This window comes from Lampetra planeri, unplaced genomic scaffold (assembly GCF_965212315.1).
Source record: "Lampetra planeri unplaced genomic scaffold, kcLamPlan1.2.h2 scaffold_138, whole genome shotgun sequence".
Classification (NCBI taxonomy): domain Eukaryota; kingdom Metazoa; phylum Chordata; class Hyperoartia; order Petromyzontiformes; family Petromyzontidae; genus Lampetra; species Lampetra planeri.
This window is the reverse complement of record NW_027614099.1, coordinates 79,634-99,566: the sequence shown is the minus strand read 5'-3', so window position 1 is coordinate 99,566 and position 19,933 is coordinate 79,634. Positions and strand designations below refer to the sequence as shown.

The window sequence follows — 19,933 nt, the reverse complement described above, 5'->3', positions numbered from 1 at the left end:
ACTCGTCCATGTTTTCAAGTCTGAGTCGTCTTCAAACACTCATAACAAGTATAACCCGTAAAAACAAAGTTTTTCACTATAAATCCTTTATATGCGTGGCGGCTAGAGTCCTCTCGTCCTCTGGATTGAGATGGCTGCCACCTATGGGTCAGATGATTGCATGGCAGCATTAAGCAATTGGTAATTAAATATAATTTATTTGTCCTAAAAACTGTCAAATTTTGGAAAAAAAATTTCACGAACATTAATTGTCTGGCACAACGAGTCTGTGTGGAAAATGTCAGCTCGATTGGATCACGGGAAGTGGGTTAAAAAACGACCGAAAGATTTGCACGGTCCTAAGCAAGCAAGCAAGTGAACTTAATATAAAGGATTTTTTTAAAAAGATGCAATTTCTTTACAAATATATATGGATCTACGGGGAGGCCACAAAGCTCAGAGGGTAGAGTGTCGAGCCGGCAACGCTGAGGGCCTGGGTTTGAATCCGGGTTGAAGCTGATGCCCGCGGATAAACTGGGTTCAAGCGTAACGGATTGATGGTCTCAAAATGAAACACATCACCCTTTGGTTCTTTCGGTGAAGTCACGTAGAAAGAAAGGAAATTCAATTATAGAGGACGACGTTTCGTTTGCAACACAGGCAGTCGTCAGCAGGTATAGCTAAATTTGAGAGACAAAACACAGACATGGAGACACACAGACAGACACACAAGCAGAGAGAGACAACACAGAGACACACAACATAGACACACAGACAGACACACAAGCAGAGAGAGACAACACAGAGACACAAAGAGAGAGACACACAACATAGACACACAGACAGACACACAAGCAGAGAGAGAAAACAAAGAGACAGAGAGAGACACACACAACATAGACACACAGACAGACACAAGCAGAGAGAGACACACAACATAGACACACAGAGACCCAATGCCGCTGTGTCGAGGCCTTAAATAGAGAGAGGGGGGCAGGGTGGGGGTTGGGCAGAGAGAGAGGTGGGTCTGCTGGTGGCTGCTGGTGGCGCAGAGAAATTAGCATGTCAATGAATCCACCCCGAAGGGACCGAGGGAATGAAGAAGGTCGAATGGCCCTATGAGAGCCTGGTAATTCCTGCAAGACACGAAAGCTTCAAATCAAGTATGAAACACATCATTTGGCGATTCTGCATTTGGAAGCTATGCGACAACAACAACAGACAGAGCGAGTTAATAGAAAGCGTGTTAAAAGCAGTTCTAAAGAATTGAGTTTTCAATCTCGATGATTTGAAAGTGCACAGTTCCAGCGGCTTCCTAATATCGGAAGCAAGAGTGTTCCAGACGGTTGCAGATGGTGACCGTCTTTGTTCGACGACGAGCCAAAATCCGCTGCTGCAAGGATGACCGGAGTTCGCGTGATGATTTACGCACCTTGCCGAGCTCACACAAGTTACTGTGGTTCATTTGTGGCGAGCACTTTGCGCGTGTAACGAGTGCGACCTGATGACGAATTATTCGTTCGGCAACCAGCAGCCAATGCAGCTCAGCGAGCACTGGACGGACGCGGTCACAGTTACTGGTCTCAGCACGGTCACCGAATGACTACACAACAACAACAACAAAAACACCCATTGCAGTCAATTTAGTTTCGTAGGCTTCATTTGTCTGTGTGGCAGCTGCCAGAGTTAAAACATCACAGCTTGACTGCGGAGCGATAACAATCTCATAGCGGAGTTTGGGGGACAGGAGAACGAGGGCACTTGAAGGAGTTTTTTAAATTGCCCTTTGACCCGCCCCACCGCCCCTGCCCCCTTCTCAGAGGTCGCAACCGGGTACCCGATACCAGTACCCTACCCGATACCCGGCTACCTGTACCCGGCCGGGTACGGGTACCAGTTTGCGACCCTGGTGCGGCCGGGTACGGGTAGGCCGTGAGTCACTGGTGAGTCACCGTTTGTCACTCATTTCCCAACGTCTTGTCTCTTCTCACAATTCAAGTTCCTAGAATCAACCCACCCGCGCCTGCAACATGGCTTCATCCCAGAGGTCGCAATCAGGTACCCGATACCCGTACCCTACCCGTACCCGGGCGGGTACGGGTTTGCGACCCTGGTGCGGGTAAGGAATCAAAACCCGTTTGCGACCTCTGCCGCTTCTGCAGCCTGTTGTGTGAAGCGCTGCTCTCTGTGAGATTGCATCATGGATGTTGTCGTCTCGTAAGATGGCAACGGCGCAGTTGGAATTGGGGACAGTTTACGAACTAACATTCTACTTTTTTGTTTGCTACACGTTTTTATCAAAATCAGTCTCCCCCACTGTATGTGAGCTGTGGGGGTTGTATGACCATACTTCACCGCGTTGATCAGCGCAGGTTGATACGAAATTGGGGAGGGGGGGTGCACAGGATCGGTTCATGTATCACTCGCCACCGATGTTTGCCGTGCCTGGGAATCAAACTCAGGTCACGTGATGGTTTGCGAACAGTGCATTGTGTCAGTCGTTGTGCCTCCACTTGCCCCATGAGAAATTAGATATTTGTATCCTTGCTCCATATGAAGCTATACATGTTCCTTTTTTACATTTTAATTTGACTGATAAACATTTGCCAAAGTTATTATTGTCGCGTGCAAAAACAAGTTTTCATTGAAAAGTAACAACCATTTACTCAGCAGCATTTTAATAAAAGGCGGCGACGTCATTTACAAAATCCTTCATGGTTTTTCAAGTTTTACGAATCACGAGCAGACGACAACACTGCGTCGTGTCACAATAACAGTCCCTACGAGTTCAAACGAAGCACACAAGATTACCACTGCCATGCTCGCCCTCCCTTCCGTATCGCTCTCAATTGAGTAAAAAGGTAAAGGTGCAGCCCTGCATTTGTCTGCTCCCAGCCACTGCTGGCAGAAGGGACTGCACTGGACGGAGCTCTGGAGAGCCCCTCGAGAGAGAGTCCCGCTAGACCAGGGGTCCCCAACCCCTGGGCCGCAGACCGCTACCGGTCCGTGGCCTGTTAGAAACCGGGCCACACAGCAGCAGCAGGAGGTGAGAGTGGTGAGTCCGCGCGTGGGCCAGAGGTCGCAAACGGGTTTTGATTCCTTACCCGTACCCGTACCCGGCCGCACCAGGGTCGCAAACGGGTACCCGTACCCGGTCGGGTACAAGTACCCGTTCCCTACCCGTACGCTACCCGAAATGTGACAAACGGTTACTCACCAGTGACTCACGGCCTACCCGTACCCGTACCCGGCCGCACCAGGGGCTGGGTACGGGTAGCCAGGTATCGGGTAGGGTACGGGTATCGGGTACCCGGTTGCGACCCCTGGCGTGGGCCGCCCCCATTGTCTTATTGACCACTTCCGTCCGCGCCTCTTTCCCGCACTGCGCACTTGTCTCAGCCACAGTTGTGGTAAGCCCACAAGCTCTAACCCCTAGTAGCTACAATGAGTTAAAAAACAAACGTCGCTGGGGAGCTTCTTTGAAAAGGGGGAAAGACCCAATGATGACCCCCCCCACCCCCGGTCCGTGAAAAAATTGTCTTCCACGAAACCGGTCCCCTGGTGCCAAGAAGTTTGGGGGCCGCTGATCTAGAGGGTCATTCTTTGCCTGCTCTTCCACGCTTGGAAGGGGTTGGAGTACTTTTTCAGTTTCAGTTTATTTGGCATAGCCCTGTGAGCCATTCGGCTGTTGAATCGGGTGCAACCGCAGCAAAACAAAAACACGAACAAGAAAACATCTTCAAGTGACTACGCGCAAACAGAAAAATCCAGGAAAAAACTGCAAAGTCTTCCAGGAAAAAAAGCACCGTACACCAACGCTGTGTGCAAAAATCCCACATTTACCCCCGCACGTCTTGCCAGTCGACTACCTGTGATGCACACATTTATATTGCTGTGTCCGTCTGAATGTATGTATGTTGAACTTCTTTCGCACCATACAAAGCCAACCGTCATAACCGGAGGTGCGAGGACAACAAACTATGCATATATGTATGTTGAACTTCTGCACCACGTGGAGCCAAATCGTGCTAATCGGAAGTGTGGGGGAAGGACAACAATCGATGTACGTACGTTGAACTTCTTTCGCACCGTACGTAGCCAACCATGCTGAGCGGAGGTGTGGACAGAAGCGGGGGGGGGGGGGTGGGGGGTGGAATAACAAAACAAAAACTACGTATTGTTTCAACTGCTGTGCCAAGAGATGGAAACGAGCTGCACATAACCGTGGCAGTATCTCTAAATTGGGTAGTAATCACAAGTTGACATCTTCTTGGTTCTTTCGGTAAAGTCACGTAGAAGGGAAATAATAAAATAAAACATAATAAAATAATTCTCACGACGTTTCGGCCACAACGCAAACAGCCGTCCTCAGGTGAAGAACAGGTCTGTCGGGAAGACAAAGCAGCCGTCCTCAGGTGAAGAACAGGTCTGTCGGAAAGACAGACCTGTTCTTCACCTGAGGACGGCTGCTTGCGTTGTGGCCGAAACGTCGTGAGAATTATTTTATGTTTTATTTTTATTATTTTATTATTTCCCTTCTACGTGACTTTACGGACAGAACCAAGAAGATGAATCCCTGCAGTCACGAAAGCTTTAAATCGAAATATAAGTTGACGTCTTAGTTAGAAATCCAGTGGATGGCTTTAGGGGCGAACGCCAATCTTCAAAATGAAGAGCTACACTGCTCAGTGGGCCTAGCTGGTAAGATAAAAAGTGTATAGTTTAGTTATAGTTTAAAAAGTTGTAACAATACCATGATGCCGATGGGAGAGTGTGCCCACCGTGGAGAAGGAGCGATAAGATTGGCTCAGTTTCAGGTGTTTGGGTGGATTGTTATGAATCCAGCGGATGGCTTTAGAGGCGAACACAGCTCTCAAAAAGAGCTACACAGTTCTAGATTTGAAGCTTTCGTGACTGCAAGGATTCATACTCTTAGGTTTTTTCGGTAAAGTCACGTAGGTAAAACATTAAGTTAAAATTAATAAAAGTAAAATAAAAATAAAATAAAAAAATCACGACGTTTCGGAGGCAACACAAGCTTCCGTCTTCAGGTGGACCGTCACAGCACGATTGCGGTATCTCTTTACTTGATACAGAAATCGTGCTGTGATGGTTTCACCTGTAAACAGCAATCGTGCTGTGAAGGTTCCACCTGAAGACGGAAGCTTGTGTTGCCTCCGAAACGTCGTGATTTTTATTTTTATTTTACTTTCATCATTTTTAATTTTATTTTTTACCTACGTGACTTTATCGAAAAAACCTAAGAGTATAGCGCTATACAGCTCAGTGGGCCCCACCTGACAACATAAACAGTGCAGTGTTTAGTTTAGTCCAACGGAAGCCATTACACGCCGGACGACAATCGACGGACCTTGGCACTGATGTCGTCGTACGCCAACCGGAACAGTTCGTCCGGGGAACTCGTCCCGTCCAGGTAAGGTTCTGTGGGGCACAGGAACCCCAATGGTACAGCAATGCCACCCGTCTGAGATTCAAAGCCAAAGCGGTCATCTGTTCATATGAGCGTTGGAGGTGGTGTTCACCTCCTGTTCGTAGCCCTGACCCAGTGGTGGAAGGGGTGAGTCTATCCATAGGACAACTACTGTTAGTACTCTTAGGTTTTTTCGGTAAAGTCACGTAGGTAAAAATAAAAGATAAATAATAAAAATAATAGAAATAAAATAATAAATCACGACGTTTCGGAGGCAACACAAGCTTCCGTCTTCAGGTGGAACCATCACAGCACGATTGCTGTATCAAGTAAAGAGAAATTCCAAGAGACCCGACCTTGTATATATACTGGTTGAGGGGGGAGGAGCCAGGGTAGGCACCTGGAGAGGAGTTTTTTATGATAAGATTGGTTAAAAAAAAAACTACTCTTAACTTCTTTTTGGTTCTTTCGGTAAAGTCACGTAGAATGGAAATAATAAAATAAAACATAATAAAAAATAATTCTCACGACGTTTCGGCCACAACGCAAGCAGCCGTCCTCAGGTGAAGACCAGGTCTGTCGGGGAGACAGCGTCTGAATGTTAACTTCCTCACAAAGTAGTACTCACTTCACGATCCCCAGAGGGATGATGGGCTCGGTCAAACCACGACCGGGATTTTAACAGGCAACATTCCGATTGCGATCCGCTCGCTCTCCCGCCGGGTCAGAGCGCGCGACCACAATCGTAACGCCACTCGTTTGGGAGATTGGGTCTTGGCTGACATGCGGGTGTTAAGGGACGCACAAAACACGTCGTGATGGAGTTGTGCGTCATGAACACCGCTTTGCCATGGGAAGCCTACCAAGTTTTGAGCAATGGCCCTTCTTCTTGGCAGTACTGTCAACGTAAAATGTGAAGCTTGCTTTTGGACAAGAGCGAGTCAGGCTTATGGCCATTCCACCAGATTTACAAAGACATCAACATCCAACATTGGTGGGGCGATGTTAATTGCTGAAACATCAAATCGTCACACCCACACGTCTTATCTTTTTAAATCCTTTATATTAAGTTCACTTGCTTGCGCGCTTACGACCGTGCAAATCTTTCGGTCGTTTTTTTACCCACTTCCCGTGATCCAATCGAGCTGACATTTTGCACACAGACTCGTTGTGTGTGACAATTAATTTTCGTGAACATTTTTTTCCAAAATTTTACACTTTTTAAGAATTTTTTTTTATATGTAATTACCAATTGCTTAATGGTGGCAAGCAATCATCTGACCCATAGGTGGCAGCCATCTCAAGCCAGAGGACGAGAGGACTCTAGCCGCCACGCATATAAAGGATTTATAGTGAAAACTTTGTTTTTACGGGTTAATTTTTTTATCTTTTCCTTTTTGTAGGTATTCCCCAATTATATCCTGCTAGTCTTCTCAGTGGCATGTGCGACTCTTCGTGTTAGAGAATAGTCCACAGGAGCGGATATCTTATAACTACTTCTAAGATCCCATCAAGTTACCTCCATGCCATGCGGTAAAACGTAGCACCTTCCTAATCTCTCTGCTTATGAGAACAAGGTTTGCTGCATGACAGCCAAACCAATATGTTGAATCCCCGAAACTGGAATCGAGCGACATTCAGTACAGAACAAAATGTGACGTCTTATTGTGCGGACATTGATGAATTGGCCTGAGCCCATCAACTCACTGCACTTAAAAACCCGGTTTAACCATGTGGCGACATGGAAACACCTGTGCCTCACATCCCAAAGGACCCGAGTTCTATTACTGACTCATATCCACGTGGGATTTGGCATCTTCTCCCCCTGTTCGGCACGAGTTTTCTCCGGGTTCTCCATTTTCCTCCCCAAGCTAAACGTGAACAATGCACCTGGTCTTCTTGGTTCTTTCGGTAAAGTCACGTAGAAGGGAAATAATAAAATAATAAAAATAAAACATAATAAAATAATTCTCTGCTTGCGTTGTGGCTGAAACGTCGTGAGAATTATTTTATTATGTTTTATTTTTATTATTTTATTATTTCCCTTCTACGTGACTTTACCGAAAGAACCAAGAAGATGAATCCCTGCAGTCACGAAAGCTTTAAATCGAAATTTAATGCACCTGGCGTTGGCCAAACACCCCAACGCAAGACCCTCCTGAAAGAGAGCCATCGGACTCAGCTTACCTGGGTTAATAAGCAATGATTTCGATTTAAAGCTTTCGTGACTGCAGGGATTCATCTTCTTGGGTCTTTCGGCAAAGTCACGTAGAAGGGAAATAATACAATATTAAAAATAAAACATAATAAAATACAATTCTCACGACATTTCGGCCACAACGCAAGCAGCCGTCCTCAGGTGAAGAACAGGGCTGTCGGAAAGACAGCGTCATTTAGACGCTGTTTGTTCATTCAGACGCTGTCTTTCCGACAGACCTGTTCTTTACCTGAGGACGGTTGCTTGCGTTGTGGCCGAAACGTCGTGAAAATTGTATTTTATTATGTTTTTATTTTTTATTTCCCTTCTACGTGACTTTACCGAAAGAACCAAGAAGATAAGCAATGATTATTATTGGATATATCTATGTACGCTCTGTTCTCCAACAACTCGTGTTTTCATCACGCGAAGTGGATATAACACGATTGAGTGGACAGAACTACGTCGCGTGAGTAGGAATAAGCGATCGTACGGCTGCCTCGGAGTAGCATCGTCATCACAAGGCATTGGGATGCTGCTGGATGCTTCTAGATTCTATCCACGCACCTCAGATCTTTGTACAGCCAGCGTACGCATCCCACGTGTTATCGCGGACTGTGCTTTACCCCCACATTATATGTTAAGCATTTCAACGCAATTTTTCCCATAACGCGCTTTTCTTCAGGAACGCAACGACTACCGGGTTACAAGAGAACAGGCCGAGCGCATGTGTCACAAGGCAGCGGCTGCCTTGATTTGAACCCAGGATCTCAGCAGCGCTGGCTCAACCCTCCGACCTGTGGGCCACTCGGCCACCTCTCGGTCAATGAAACTTTGACACCGCTAGGGGCCCTTACCGACGTGCACACCGAGGCTGCGGATCTCTTCCTTGTGCTCGAGGTGCATCGGCCAAACGTGGCCCTCGAAGTAGCCGGGAGGATCCGCGGGGCAGTACACCCTGGTGCTGGGGACCGGGGAAAATCGAAGGGGACACCGCGCACACGCAATCACCTGGCGAGCCGATGCGAGCGAGGATGATGCCTCGGTGCAATGTCCTTCCCCCGCGCCTCCGATTATCATGGTTGGCTACGTGCGGTGCGAAAGACGTTCCGCATACACTGGTCGCCAGTTAGATCCCCCTGCGCGCAGCCGTTTGAAACTACGGACGTGATTTTTCTTAAATTCAGCCGGCCTCTATCCAAACGAGCTGCATAAATGACTACACCACGGTTTAGTAGTAGGTTTAATAACCTTTAAACTGGTACAAAACTGACACCTTTATACAAGGCATCATACGTTTGCAATAACCACAACACAAGCAGTCAAAATGCAAACAAAAAGAAACAACTCTGATGATGATAATGATATGCACTGTCCTTGGAGTTGATTGGTCCACACCCGAGACAGCTTTCCTTAGAGCCTAGTCTCCATTGGTGTTGGTCCAGATGACGCCAAAAGGCGTACAACTCAAAAACAGCGCACTATCAGAGTATTGAGAGCTCGAGGCAAGCATTTACACTATGAGACATCTCCTTTACCAGTGGCAAAATATAGTAATAGGTTTTTACCCTTTCAACTGGTACAAAACTGACACCTTTATATGCCTTTTGGCGTCATCTGCTCCAACACCAATGGAGACTAGGCTCTAAGAAAAGCTGTCTCGGGTGTGGACCAAGCAACTTCAAGGACAGTGCATATCATTATCATCATCAGAGTTGTTTCTTTTTGTTTGCATTTTGACTGCTTGTGTTGTGGTTATTGCAAACATGATGCCTTTTATAAAGGTGTCAGTTTTATACAAGTTGAAAGGGTAAAAACCTATCACTATACATTCAACTCCTTTATACAGTCCGCGTTGCGCATCTGTTGTTCACTAAGCAAGCGAGGGTTTTACCATCTCCAGGATTACGTCAAACAAATCTCTCCATTCACATGAGCAATGGGGTGGGTGCTCACACCCCGTCGCTACACCTGAGCCAACGGTGCAGATTCTACATTCCCATGGAAGGAGCCAGTCGCTCCGTGGTACACGCTAAGCGGCGCCCAATTTATATCCCTTTGTAAGGCTGATGGGCCGGTTAAAGAATAATTAGTGCAGTCGTCGCTACCGAATTCAATCTCACCTTCGTCTCCTCTTGGCTTCGTCGAACGGAACGGTCAGCAAATATCGGAAGTCGAACACGTTTAAAAGCGGCCTGCGGAGACAACACCGGTGGCATCAGTCGCGAGGTGGGACAGGAGCGGGCGTGGTGACGTCACACAGCTTGTGAACACAGCAACTCGAAGAGCAACACAGTTCGAGTACATGGTGGACTCTTCATCGCTACCCCCCCTCGACATGCTTCCAGGGTCAAAGCCGTTGGCTCGCGGTCACGGCGCGTCGTCGTCGTCGTCGGTGATGAGCCTCTGCAGGACACTCGCGACAGATCCGAGTCTTTTCCGGGGTGGGGTGGGGCCAAGACACACCTGTACACGTTCACTCACCTGTAGGTGTACATGATGACACCTGTACACGTTCACTCACCTGTAGGTGTACATGATGACACCTGTACACGTTCACTCACCTGTAGGTGTACATGAGAAAGCCCTCGATGATCAGGATGTGGGGAGCGTCGGGATCGTAGTGCAGGGGCTGACTGGCGATGTGGGACTCAGAAGACAATCCCTTGAATCCAGAGGGGTCTTTGATCCACGCGTTCACAACGTTCATCATCGCGTCCATGTTCAAGGCGGTGATGACTGGAGTGAAATAGAAAGTCGTGCGGGAGCGCACTCGCCAACGGCAAAAACTAAAAAGATTTTTTAAATCCTTTATATTAAGTTCGCTTGCGCGCTTAGGACCGTGCAAATCTTTCGGTCGTTTTTAACCCACTTCCCGTGATCCAATCGAGCTGACATTTTGCACACAGACTCGTTGTGCGTGACAATGCATTTTCGTGAAAAAATTTTCTCCAAAATGTTACACTGTATAGGGAATTTTTTTTAAATATGTAATTACCAATTGTTTAATGCTGCCAGAGGACGAGAGGACTCTAGCCACCCCGATGCCACGCATATAAAGGATTTATAGTGAAAAACTTAGTTTTTACGGGTTTACTTGTTTTATTTTACCAGGTAAGGCCCACTGAGCTAAGTAGCTCTTATTCAGAAGCGACCTGGCCACAAATGATAGCTCAAAGAAGTGGCTCATCGTGTAGACATTTATAGCAGCCAAATTCTATGAACGCACGTTAATTCTATATGTGGAGGGAAAAGCCGGAGGACCCGGAGCAAAATCCAGGCGACCACGGGGAGAGAGAGAGAGACACGCCAACTCCAAATATACAGCAGCAGGCATCAAGGTCGGGGTAGAACTCACGACCTCCTGCATACCAGGCGAGGTAGTTAACATCTCCTAGCCACCGTGATGATGAGAGAGAGACACGCCAACTCCAAATATACGGCAGGCGTCAAGGTCGGGGTAGGTCTCACGACCTCCTGCATACCAGGCGAGGTAGTTAACATCTCCTAGCCACCGTGATAATGAGAGAGAGACACGTCAACTCCAGGTATACAGCAGCAGGCGTCAAGGTCGGGGTAGAACTCACGACCTCCTGCATACCAGGTGAGGTAGTTAACATCTCCTAGCCACCGTGGTGCCCCACACATAGATGTACGCAGTGACTACAACCAACATAAGACGCAAAAATGTGTGTTTGTTATTGTTCTTCCCCGACACCTCCGATTATCACGGTTGGCTACGTATGGGGCAAAAGAAGTTCAACATACATACACATTGTTGCGGTGAATAATAAACTTTAAAGGTGGATAGCAAATCGGTTCGTACCGTCATACTGGTAGAAGCCATTTGAATCCATCACGACTTCTTCTGGAGGCTGAAAAATAGTAAAATTCACAAGTAACCTGGCATTTGACCATTTAGAATACAATGCCAAAATTAAGTCGTGCAATTAGTTAAAAGGTTAGGGGAAAAGCAGAGGTCGCAAACGGGTTTTGATTCTTTACCCGTACCTGTGCCCGGCCGCACCAGGGTCGCAAACGGCTACCCGTACCCGTACCCGGCCGGGTACGTGTAGCCGGGTTTCGGGTAGGGTACGGGTATCGGGTACCCGGTTGCGACCTCTGGGGAAAAGGTGCGGCCCTGCAATTGTTTGCTCACAACCACTTCTGGCAGAAGGGCCTCCACTCGAGGGAGCTCAAAGGTGGTAATGTGTGGTCTCTACACTTCAACAACGGTCAGTTGTCTTCAAAGGGGCAGGAGTGGCAACACTTTCACCTACTAAACCTGTCTATGGACTATAACTGTGTGGGGAAACCACTTCACACCACCACGTGGACATCAGCAGAGGGGAGGGGGATTTTAGAAACCTGTCCCAATGTTTCAACCGCCGCACCAGGATGTCGAATTGAACCGCGGACTTCTGGATCGCAAGTCCAGTGTGCTCTTCATTAGACTGTGGCCGTGTTTCACTATTCCCACACGCGCGGCCTGCTGCAGAGATGTTCTCCACATGACGGTGAAAGCAACAAAATATATTTCGATGTAAAGCTTTCGTGATTGCAGGGATTCACCTTCTTGGTTCTTTCGGTAAAGTCACGTAGAAGGGAAATAATAAAATAATAAAAATAAAACATAATAAAATATTTTATTTTGTTTCATTTCTATTATTTTATTATTTCGTGACTTTACCGAAAGAACCAAGAAGACAAAAAAACTATAATCTCTTAATTTGAATCTGGAATTTGTTGATAAATTGTTGGAAGATAAAATGTAATTCGGTGTTTTTGTACCTGCATTTGTTAGTTACCGGGCCGAGACCACCAACCATCAACTCACTTCAACTGAGAACCCGGTTCAACCCTTTCCCGGTCCGATGATGCACGTGTATGTCTGGAAGCAACACTAAAATAAAACAACTTTCTCGGTACCGATGCTCCCACAAGGCCACGCGGGAGTGCGTGCGGTGGCACAGTTCGGCGCCAGCTATCATAGAGCGCGGTCGTGTAGCTACAGTTCTCTGCGGTGAGTTACAATATCTGAACCGCTTGCGTGTTCCGAGATTCAGCGGTGAACGGGACACCCACCCTGCCACTTGCGGTCATCCTTGGAATGGGAAACGGTTAATCACACGAGGAGAGAACCCAGATTTGCAAACCCGGATCATGGCCATGGTGGCACAGTGCTACCGCAGCCACCCACCACCCGTGTATTTCAATGTATACGTGTGAGGACCTTTGCACGGCTTGAAAATTCATATCTCCCCGCAACTTCCACCGTTCATTCCAATCTTCTTTTGTAAATCTGTAGCCCAACTCCTCTCTGACATATATCCCTAGGTCCCGATAACCCCACCTTTCCCGTTGGAACAGGCAGCACGAATTCAAGCGTTTAATGTTTTACGCTGCTCTGTACGTTGCTTTGTACTCGCCTTGAAGAAGTCATCTTGGTGGATGACTTTGCAATTGGGGAGTGCCTTTTGAAGTCGGAGGCTTAAGGAGGTTTTACCTGCGTTGGTCACACTGGGAGAGATTGCGCTCTGTGTCAATGTTGGCTACGTTTGAGAGGCCCGTGTCTCCTGGCGACATCAATTTGCGAATGAACGGGTAGTGGTGGTGGTGGCGCACGCCTGGAATCCATCACTGTGGATGCAGCAGCGAGGGTTGATGGATCACCGCAACAGATGTTGCGAAACTCCCCGCGCGTGTGAGTCGAAGTGACATAGCCTGGCTCGCCAGGAGATGGCGGCACAGCAAAAAAATATCGACTAAACTAAATGACTCTTTGGTTTTTTCGGTAAAGTCACGTAGGTAACAAAATGAAATAAATGAAAACAACTCAATTAAATCACGACGTTTCGGGCGCAACACCAGGTGGGAAAGCGTGGCCTACTGCTGATGCAGACTGTAGCAGCAGGCCACGCTTTCCCACCTGATGACGGACGCTTGTGTTGCGCCCGAAACGTCGTGATTTAATTTAGTTGTTTTAATTTATTTTGTTTTATTTTTTACCTACGTGACTTTACCGAAAAAACCAAAGAGTATGAATCCTTGCAGTCACGAAAGCCTCAAATCTAGAATGAAACTAAATTAGTCAGCTATTGTTGTTTAACGAGCCTACTGAGCTATATCGCTCTGCTGCAGAAGCGACCTGGGCCACGAATGATAGTTCAACGAAGTGGCTCATCGTGTGGAAATGTACAGCAGCCAAACACTTTAAATGCATGTTTCTAAATGTGGAGGGAAAAAAAACGGAGGACCCGGAGAAAAATCCACGCGACCATAGGGAGACTGTGAAAACTCCAAATATACAAATGTCAGGGTCGGGATCGAACCCAGGACCTCTTGCATACCAGGCGAGGTAGTTAACATCTCGCCACCACAACGTGCCAAATAATGCGCGATTAGCATGACTGGCTACGTACGGTGCAAAAGAAGTTCAACATACAGTACCTACAGTACAACCGTTGTATAAGCAAGTGGGTTTGTGAACTTTTGAGTGCAATTGTGGCCCTGTTTGAGTGTTAACGTCTCTTGTGTGCACGGTGTGTGCAATCGTCGCTGACCCCTTGACCTCGGGGCCCCCTGCGCTCAGCAACTGTGTTAATAAATAAACATTGACGAAGCCCAAGTGAACAGATTGCTCAAACCAGCCCAGTGCACGACTCAAATGAACAGAACATCTTGAGGCCCGGCGAGTCGTTCCTGGATAAATAAATGACCGGATTACGGGAATCATTGTGATTACGATTCAGTGATAATCTGCATCAAGACACTCACCCACTAATGCCGATGACGATCTTCTCTTTGGCCAGCATGCCGCTCGCTCGCTCGCTCTCCCGCGCGCTCACCCGCTCGCTCGCTATCCGTGCCGTCTGCCGTGCGCCACACTCAGGCACCGGTGGTCACGGGCCGAGTACTCCACTTCTCGTCCCCGCTCCCTGCTCGACAGCGAAAGGGGATGCTATCACAGCGGGTTCGGAGGTCAATGCAACACGTGGAAATAAACGGCCTCGTGGCGTCGAGTGACTCGAGGGGGATGTGCACCCCCCCCCCATGATGAAGCCTAAACCCCTCCCTTATCCCCTTCTCGTTTGTCATTAGAGTCAAATGAAATGCAATTCCGGGATAATATTCTTAGGTTTTTTTCGGTAAAGTCACGTAGGTAAAACATTAAAATTAATTAATTAATTATTAATTTTAATGTTTTACCTACGTGACTTTACCGAAAAAACCTAAGAATATGAATCCTTGCAGTCACGAAAGCTTCAAATCTAGAATTCCGGAATAATGTTTAACAGCAGTGGCGGTTTCTTTTCAAAGTTCACCGGTTTGGCGAACACCCACAGGCCCCGCCGTCATAAAATAACAAACGCGCGTCTGTGTGCCGCGTGAATCACTCTGTAACGCGATGAAAAGAATCCCATGACTGGACGAATGATTTCGATTTAAAGCTTTCGTGACTGCAGGGATTCATCTTCTTGGTTATTTCAGTAAAGTCACGTAGAAGGGAAATAATAAAATAATAAAGATAAAATAATAAAATTTCGATTTAAAGCTTTCGTGACTGCAGGGATTCATCTTCTTGGTTCTTTCGGTAAAGTCACGTAGAATGGAAATAATAAAAATAAAACAATAAAAAAATTCTCACGACGCTTCGGCCACAACGCAAGCAGCCGTCCTCAGGTGAAAAACAGGTCTGTCGAGAAGACAGAGTCTGTTCTTCACCTGAGGACGGCTGCTTGCGTTGTGGCCGAAACGTCGTGAGAATTATTTTATAATGTTTTATTTTTATTATTTTATTATTTCCATTCTACGTGACTTTACCGAAAGAACCAAGAAGATGGACGAATAATGGTTCAGCTCAGCGAAGCGGCAAACACTTGGGGGCTGAACTGCGGCCACTGAAGGCGCTACGACACACAGATTCACCTACGAAGTACCGCGTGTGTCAAAGTACAATTAATAAATTGGGTTAATTCTAGATTTGAAGTTTTCGTGACTGCAAGGATCCATACTCTTTGGTTCTTTCGTTAAAGTCACGTAGATGAAAAAAATAATTTAATAATAATGATAAAAAGAAAATAACTCAATTAAATCACGACGTTTCGGAGGCAACACAAGCTTCTGTCATCAGGTGGAAACGTTACAGACAAATTATTCACTATTCACTACAGTAATTTCACTCACTACAGTAATTTTGCTGTGGCTGTTCCACATGATGACGGAAGCTTGTGTTGCCTCCGAAACGTCGTGATTTAATTGAGTTATTTTCATTTTTTTTTCATCTACGTGACTTTACCGAAAGAACCAAAGAAAATAGATTAGGTTATTGCGGCCTGTCCTCAGTGGTGGTGAGAACACGAGCAGAATGTTCGGCAGACACAGGCAGATTGCATCTCTTGCTAGCGCTGTTCAGCGTGCAACATTATGTTTCATGTTTGTTTAACAACGACCGGGTCGTTCCTCCCCTCGCTAAGGTTGTGTTTGCACCACTTCAACGCAAGGTCACGCTGCAGAATTTGAATCAAGCCCTGCTTGCTTGTCACTGGACATGAACTAGCTTGGCATGTAGCATGTAATCGCGCTTTTGTTAACCCACCGCTGAATTGTAATCGCCATAAACGAGCTGTAACGGTGATGGCAATTACAGATTAAAAGGCTTCGTTCGATTGTGCAAGTCGGACGTGGAAAAAAATACACTTGATGAATATATAACCTACGACCCTGTGTAGTGACGTGAAATCCTCGAGTCACAGATGGTCAATATTGCTTTAAATTGCACTTGCAAATCTCGCGTTTTGTCACGAAATTATTACATATGTTGAACTTCTTTCGCACCGTAAGTAGCCAAGCGTGCTAATCGGAGGTGCGGGAGAAGGACAACAAACGAAACGCAGAAAGCAGTTCTAAAAATAAAACGAGTTTTTAATACAAATTAAAGAGCATACGCTCCAGTGGCTTCCTAATATCAGAAGAGCGTTCCAGACGGCCACAGAAACGCATCTGAAAGCGTGCGATGCAGTGACCGTCTTTGTTCGATGGCTAACCAAAATCCGCCGCGAGGATGAGCTACGTGGATATTAATAATTGACGATGAATGACCTTTAGCAGCTAAACTTTTGAGTGTTTTAGAGATAACCACCTGAACATGCACTGTCATTCTGTAATGCACTGGTCATTATTACACTGTGTGCATTTTAACACGTAGGCTTTCGCGACCAATATTATTCATAATATAGGGTTTTGGGTCAGATCGCGTTATTTATAAATGTGTCGTAACCCTCCACCACCCGACACGGCCAAACAGTATAAAATGTGTCACGTTTTTCAAAGGACAAAATAATTCACTTCTTTAGCCCACCGGTGTGTTGAAGAGAGAATCAACAGCATTGTCAACCATGTGGTTTTTTTTATTTTAAGGGAAAAACGTTGCCTATGAAACGCACATTCTTGAAATTCACTTAATTGTTTTGAATTTTTCTAAATTAGAACAAAAAAAGTAGATACGTATGTAGAAGCGATGCACAAACTTCCAGTGAGATGATTACATGACTGTGTTATTTACTGTTAAGAAAACTAAGCGGGACTTGGGCAGGCCACGTTGTTAGAAGGGATGATTGCCGGCAGTGTAGGATCGCTCATATTCATCTTGAAGATGACCTAAGTGGACATCTTCAGAAAGGTGCCCGATGGTTTATTTGGACAATGCACAAAGGCGGCGTGCTTTTCACACGTTTTTAAAACTAAAAACGTTGTTTTCTTCTTGGTTCTTTCGGTAAAGTCACGTTTTATTTTCATTTTACAAGGTTTTTTTTCAGATGCGACCTGGCCACAAATGATAGTTCAACGAAGTGGCTTATCATCAATCTAGATTTGAAGTTTTCGTGACTGCAGGGATCCATACTCTTTGGTTCTTTCGGTAAAATAAAATAAAAATTATTTTTTTATTAAAATTAAATTTCTATCAAAATAAAATTTCATACCTACGTGACTTTACCGAAAGAACCAAAGATGATGGCTTATCGTGACTGCAGGGATTCATCTTCTTGGTTCTTTCGGTAAAGTCACGTAGAAGGGAAATAATAAAATAATAAAAATAAAACGTCGTGAGAATTATTTTATTTTTATTATTTTATTACTTCCCTTCTACGTGACTTTACCGAAAGAACCAAAGATGATGGCTTATCATCACCATCATCACGTGGACTATTTATAGCACCAGCTAAATAATCTTCAACGCGCGAGTTTGATTCTAAACGTGGAGAGGAAAAACACCCTGAGGGCTCAATGAACGGAACCCCCCCAAGAGAGAAAATCGTCCACGAGAGGAGACGGAGCGGTGAAATCGTTTTGCTTGGGGAGGTTTTCATCCAGCAGTGGACTACGCACGGCTTTTGTGAGTCTGTACCGCGAGGAGCGGTGGCGCAGTGGTTAGCCCACTGCGCCGTGACCCCCCCGGCGACCCCCGTTCTATTTCCGCTCACGACAAAACTAGTGACGTCACGCGCGCGCCGGGTCCTGCGTTTCCCCTAGGTCGACTCAGCCTCAAATGAGTACTTGGGGGCCGTCCATAAATGACGTCACGCGATTTTGAACGATTTTTTACCCTCCCCCCCCCCCCATCGTCGCACGGCGTCACAAAAAGTCAGACCCCCCCCCCTTTAAATATGACGTCACAAAGCTCTGCCCCCCCCCCCCCCAAAATAAAACATGCTTCAAATCGCTTTAAACTATTGTCATTGTAGTGCGTATTTAATGCGCCGCTGCACTCTGACGTTGTAGGAGAAAACATTCATAAAAACGTCTATTTAATTAAGTAGAACGTGTTGTCCGTATTTATTTAAAGTTGCGCCTTTTTATGTGACGTCACATTTCTCAAACGCCCCCCCCCCTCGTCACACATCGTCACAAATGTCAGACCCCCCCCCCTAGCTGCGTGACGTCATTTATGGACGGCCCCGTCCTGCACAGCGCTTGGCCCAGGCTGTCTCAGGCTTTGTGTGGAGCGGGTCACAGGCCTCAAGGATGCCCGCACCGGATGAACATTTCCCCACAGAACACACGCCGTCGTCTGAACGACCAACCGACCTTGCCGCTCGCTTATTGCTTATTAAAGATACGGACACTTTGAAAAAGAGGGAGAATACTTTTAAAAGGAACTGCAGCCCGGCTCGCAGAGGCGTTCCGAGGTTCGTCTTCTTTTTCTTTTGCAGATCAAAGAAATGACGGAGACACCCCCATCAGCCAATCAGCGGCCGGCTCGCGTGCGTGTCGACCAATCATAGAGATCAAACTCTGGTGACGTCACACCACGATGGAGTTTTGGCGGGTTGCCACGGCAACGCAGGGGTGGGGTGGGGGGTTCTTGGGTTTCCTTGACAACGTTGGTGAGAAACTTGGGTTTCTATGGTAACATTAAAATATTGTGTTTCTATGACAACGTGGTTCAGATTGTTGAGTTTCTTTGCCGTGAAGTTTTTGGATTTCTGTGACATGAGATTCTTGGGTGTCCATGACAACTTGGGTGAGCTTCTTGGGTTTATATGATAACGTGGTAATATTCATGTATTGGGTTTCGATGACAATGTGGGTGAGATTATTGAGTTTATAAGGCATTTTATCATTGGGTTTCTATGACGTGGGTGAGATTATTGGGTTTCCCTAACAACGTGAGTGAATATTGGGTTTCCATGACAACGTGAATAAGAAAATTGGGTTTCTATGACAACATGAGATTATTGTGTTTCTATGGCAACGTGAAATTCTTGACAAAGTGTGCGGAGAAACTTAATCCGCCAATTAATTTACAAATGTCTTAAAACACATGTAATGTCTATTATACTATATTAAACAATTTACGTTACTGTATTACTAAAACTTATAGACATTGATTAAAATGAACAACAGGATATACGTATGGACTCCGTATGTAGTGTTTGACACCTGTAACGGATTGCAATGTTGATCGAGCCAATCGTGGTGTATTATGAGCGCCATCAAATGTTTGCACGCGCAGAGGGATGTAATCAGGCTCACAGCCATCTCGCCATATTTTGTCCTCATGGCAGAGGTCGCAACCGGGTACCCGATACCCGTACCCTACCCGATACCCGGCTGGGTACGGGTATCGGGTAGCCGTTTGCGACCCTGGTGCGGCCGGGTACGGGTACGGGTAGGCCGTGAGTCACTGGTGAGTCACCGTTTGTCACTCATTTCGGGTAGGGTACCCCGGGTACGGGTAAGGAACGGGTTCCCGGACGGGTACGGGTACGGGTAAGGAATCAAAACCCGTTTGCGACCTCTGCCTCGTGGTACTGTGCTATTAG

General features: G+C 46.4%; 1 protein-coding gene across 1 annotated transcript; it reads right to left on the bottom strand.

The window, feature by feature from the left end:
• Positions 1 to 4,443: 4,443 nt before the first annotated feature.
• Positions 4,444 to 18,830, bottom strand: LOC144739234 (nicotinamide riboside kinase 1-like). The gene is made up of 8 exons (XM_078622203.1): positions 18,755 to 18,830; positions 14,385 to 14,545; positions 13,037 to 13,127; positions 11,434 to 11,482; positions 10,172 to 10,346; positions 9,731 to 9,802; positions 8,465 to 8,571; positions 4,444 to 5,421 (listed from the first exon to the last, which is right to left on the bottom strand). Exons 2-8 carry the CDS (start codon positions 14,420 to 14,422, stop codon positions 5,324 to 5,326), a joined length of 630 nt encoding a protein of 209 aa, XP_078478329.1. The 5' UTR covers positions 14,423 to 14,545; positions 18,755 to 18,830; the 3' UTR covers positions 4,444 to 5,323.
• Positions 18,831 to 19,933: the final 1,103 nt, after the last annotated feature.

What these genes read in the sequence shown, in the direction of transcription:
- LOC144739234 (XM_078622203.1), bottom strand. Translation starts at nt 14,422, where the DNA reads ATGCTGGCCAAAGAGAAGATCGTCATCGGCATTAGTGG. An exon ending in ACCAAGATGACTTCTTCAAG is followed by an intron (nt 11,483 to 13,036) that starts GCGAGTACAAAG and finishes ACTATTTTTCAG; the next exon opens with CCTCCAGAAGAAGTCGTGAT. An exon ending in CAGCCTCGGTGTGCACGTCG is followed by an intron (nt 5,422 to 8,464) that starts GTAAGGGCCCCT and finishes TGTGCCCCACAG; the next exon opens with AACCTTACCTGGACGGGACG.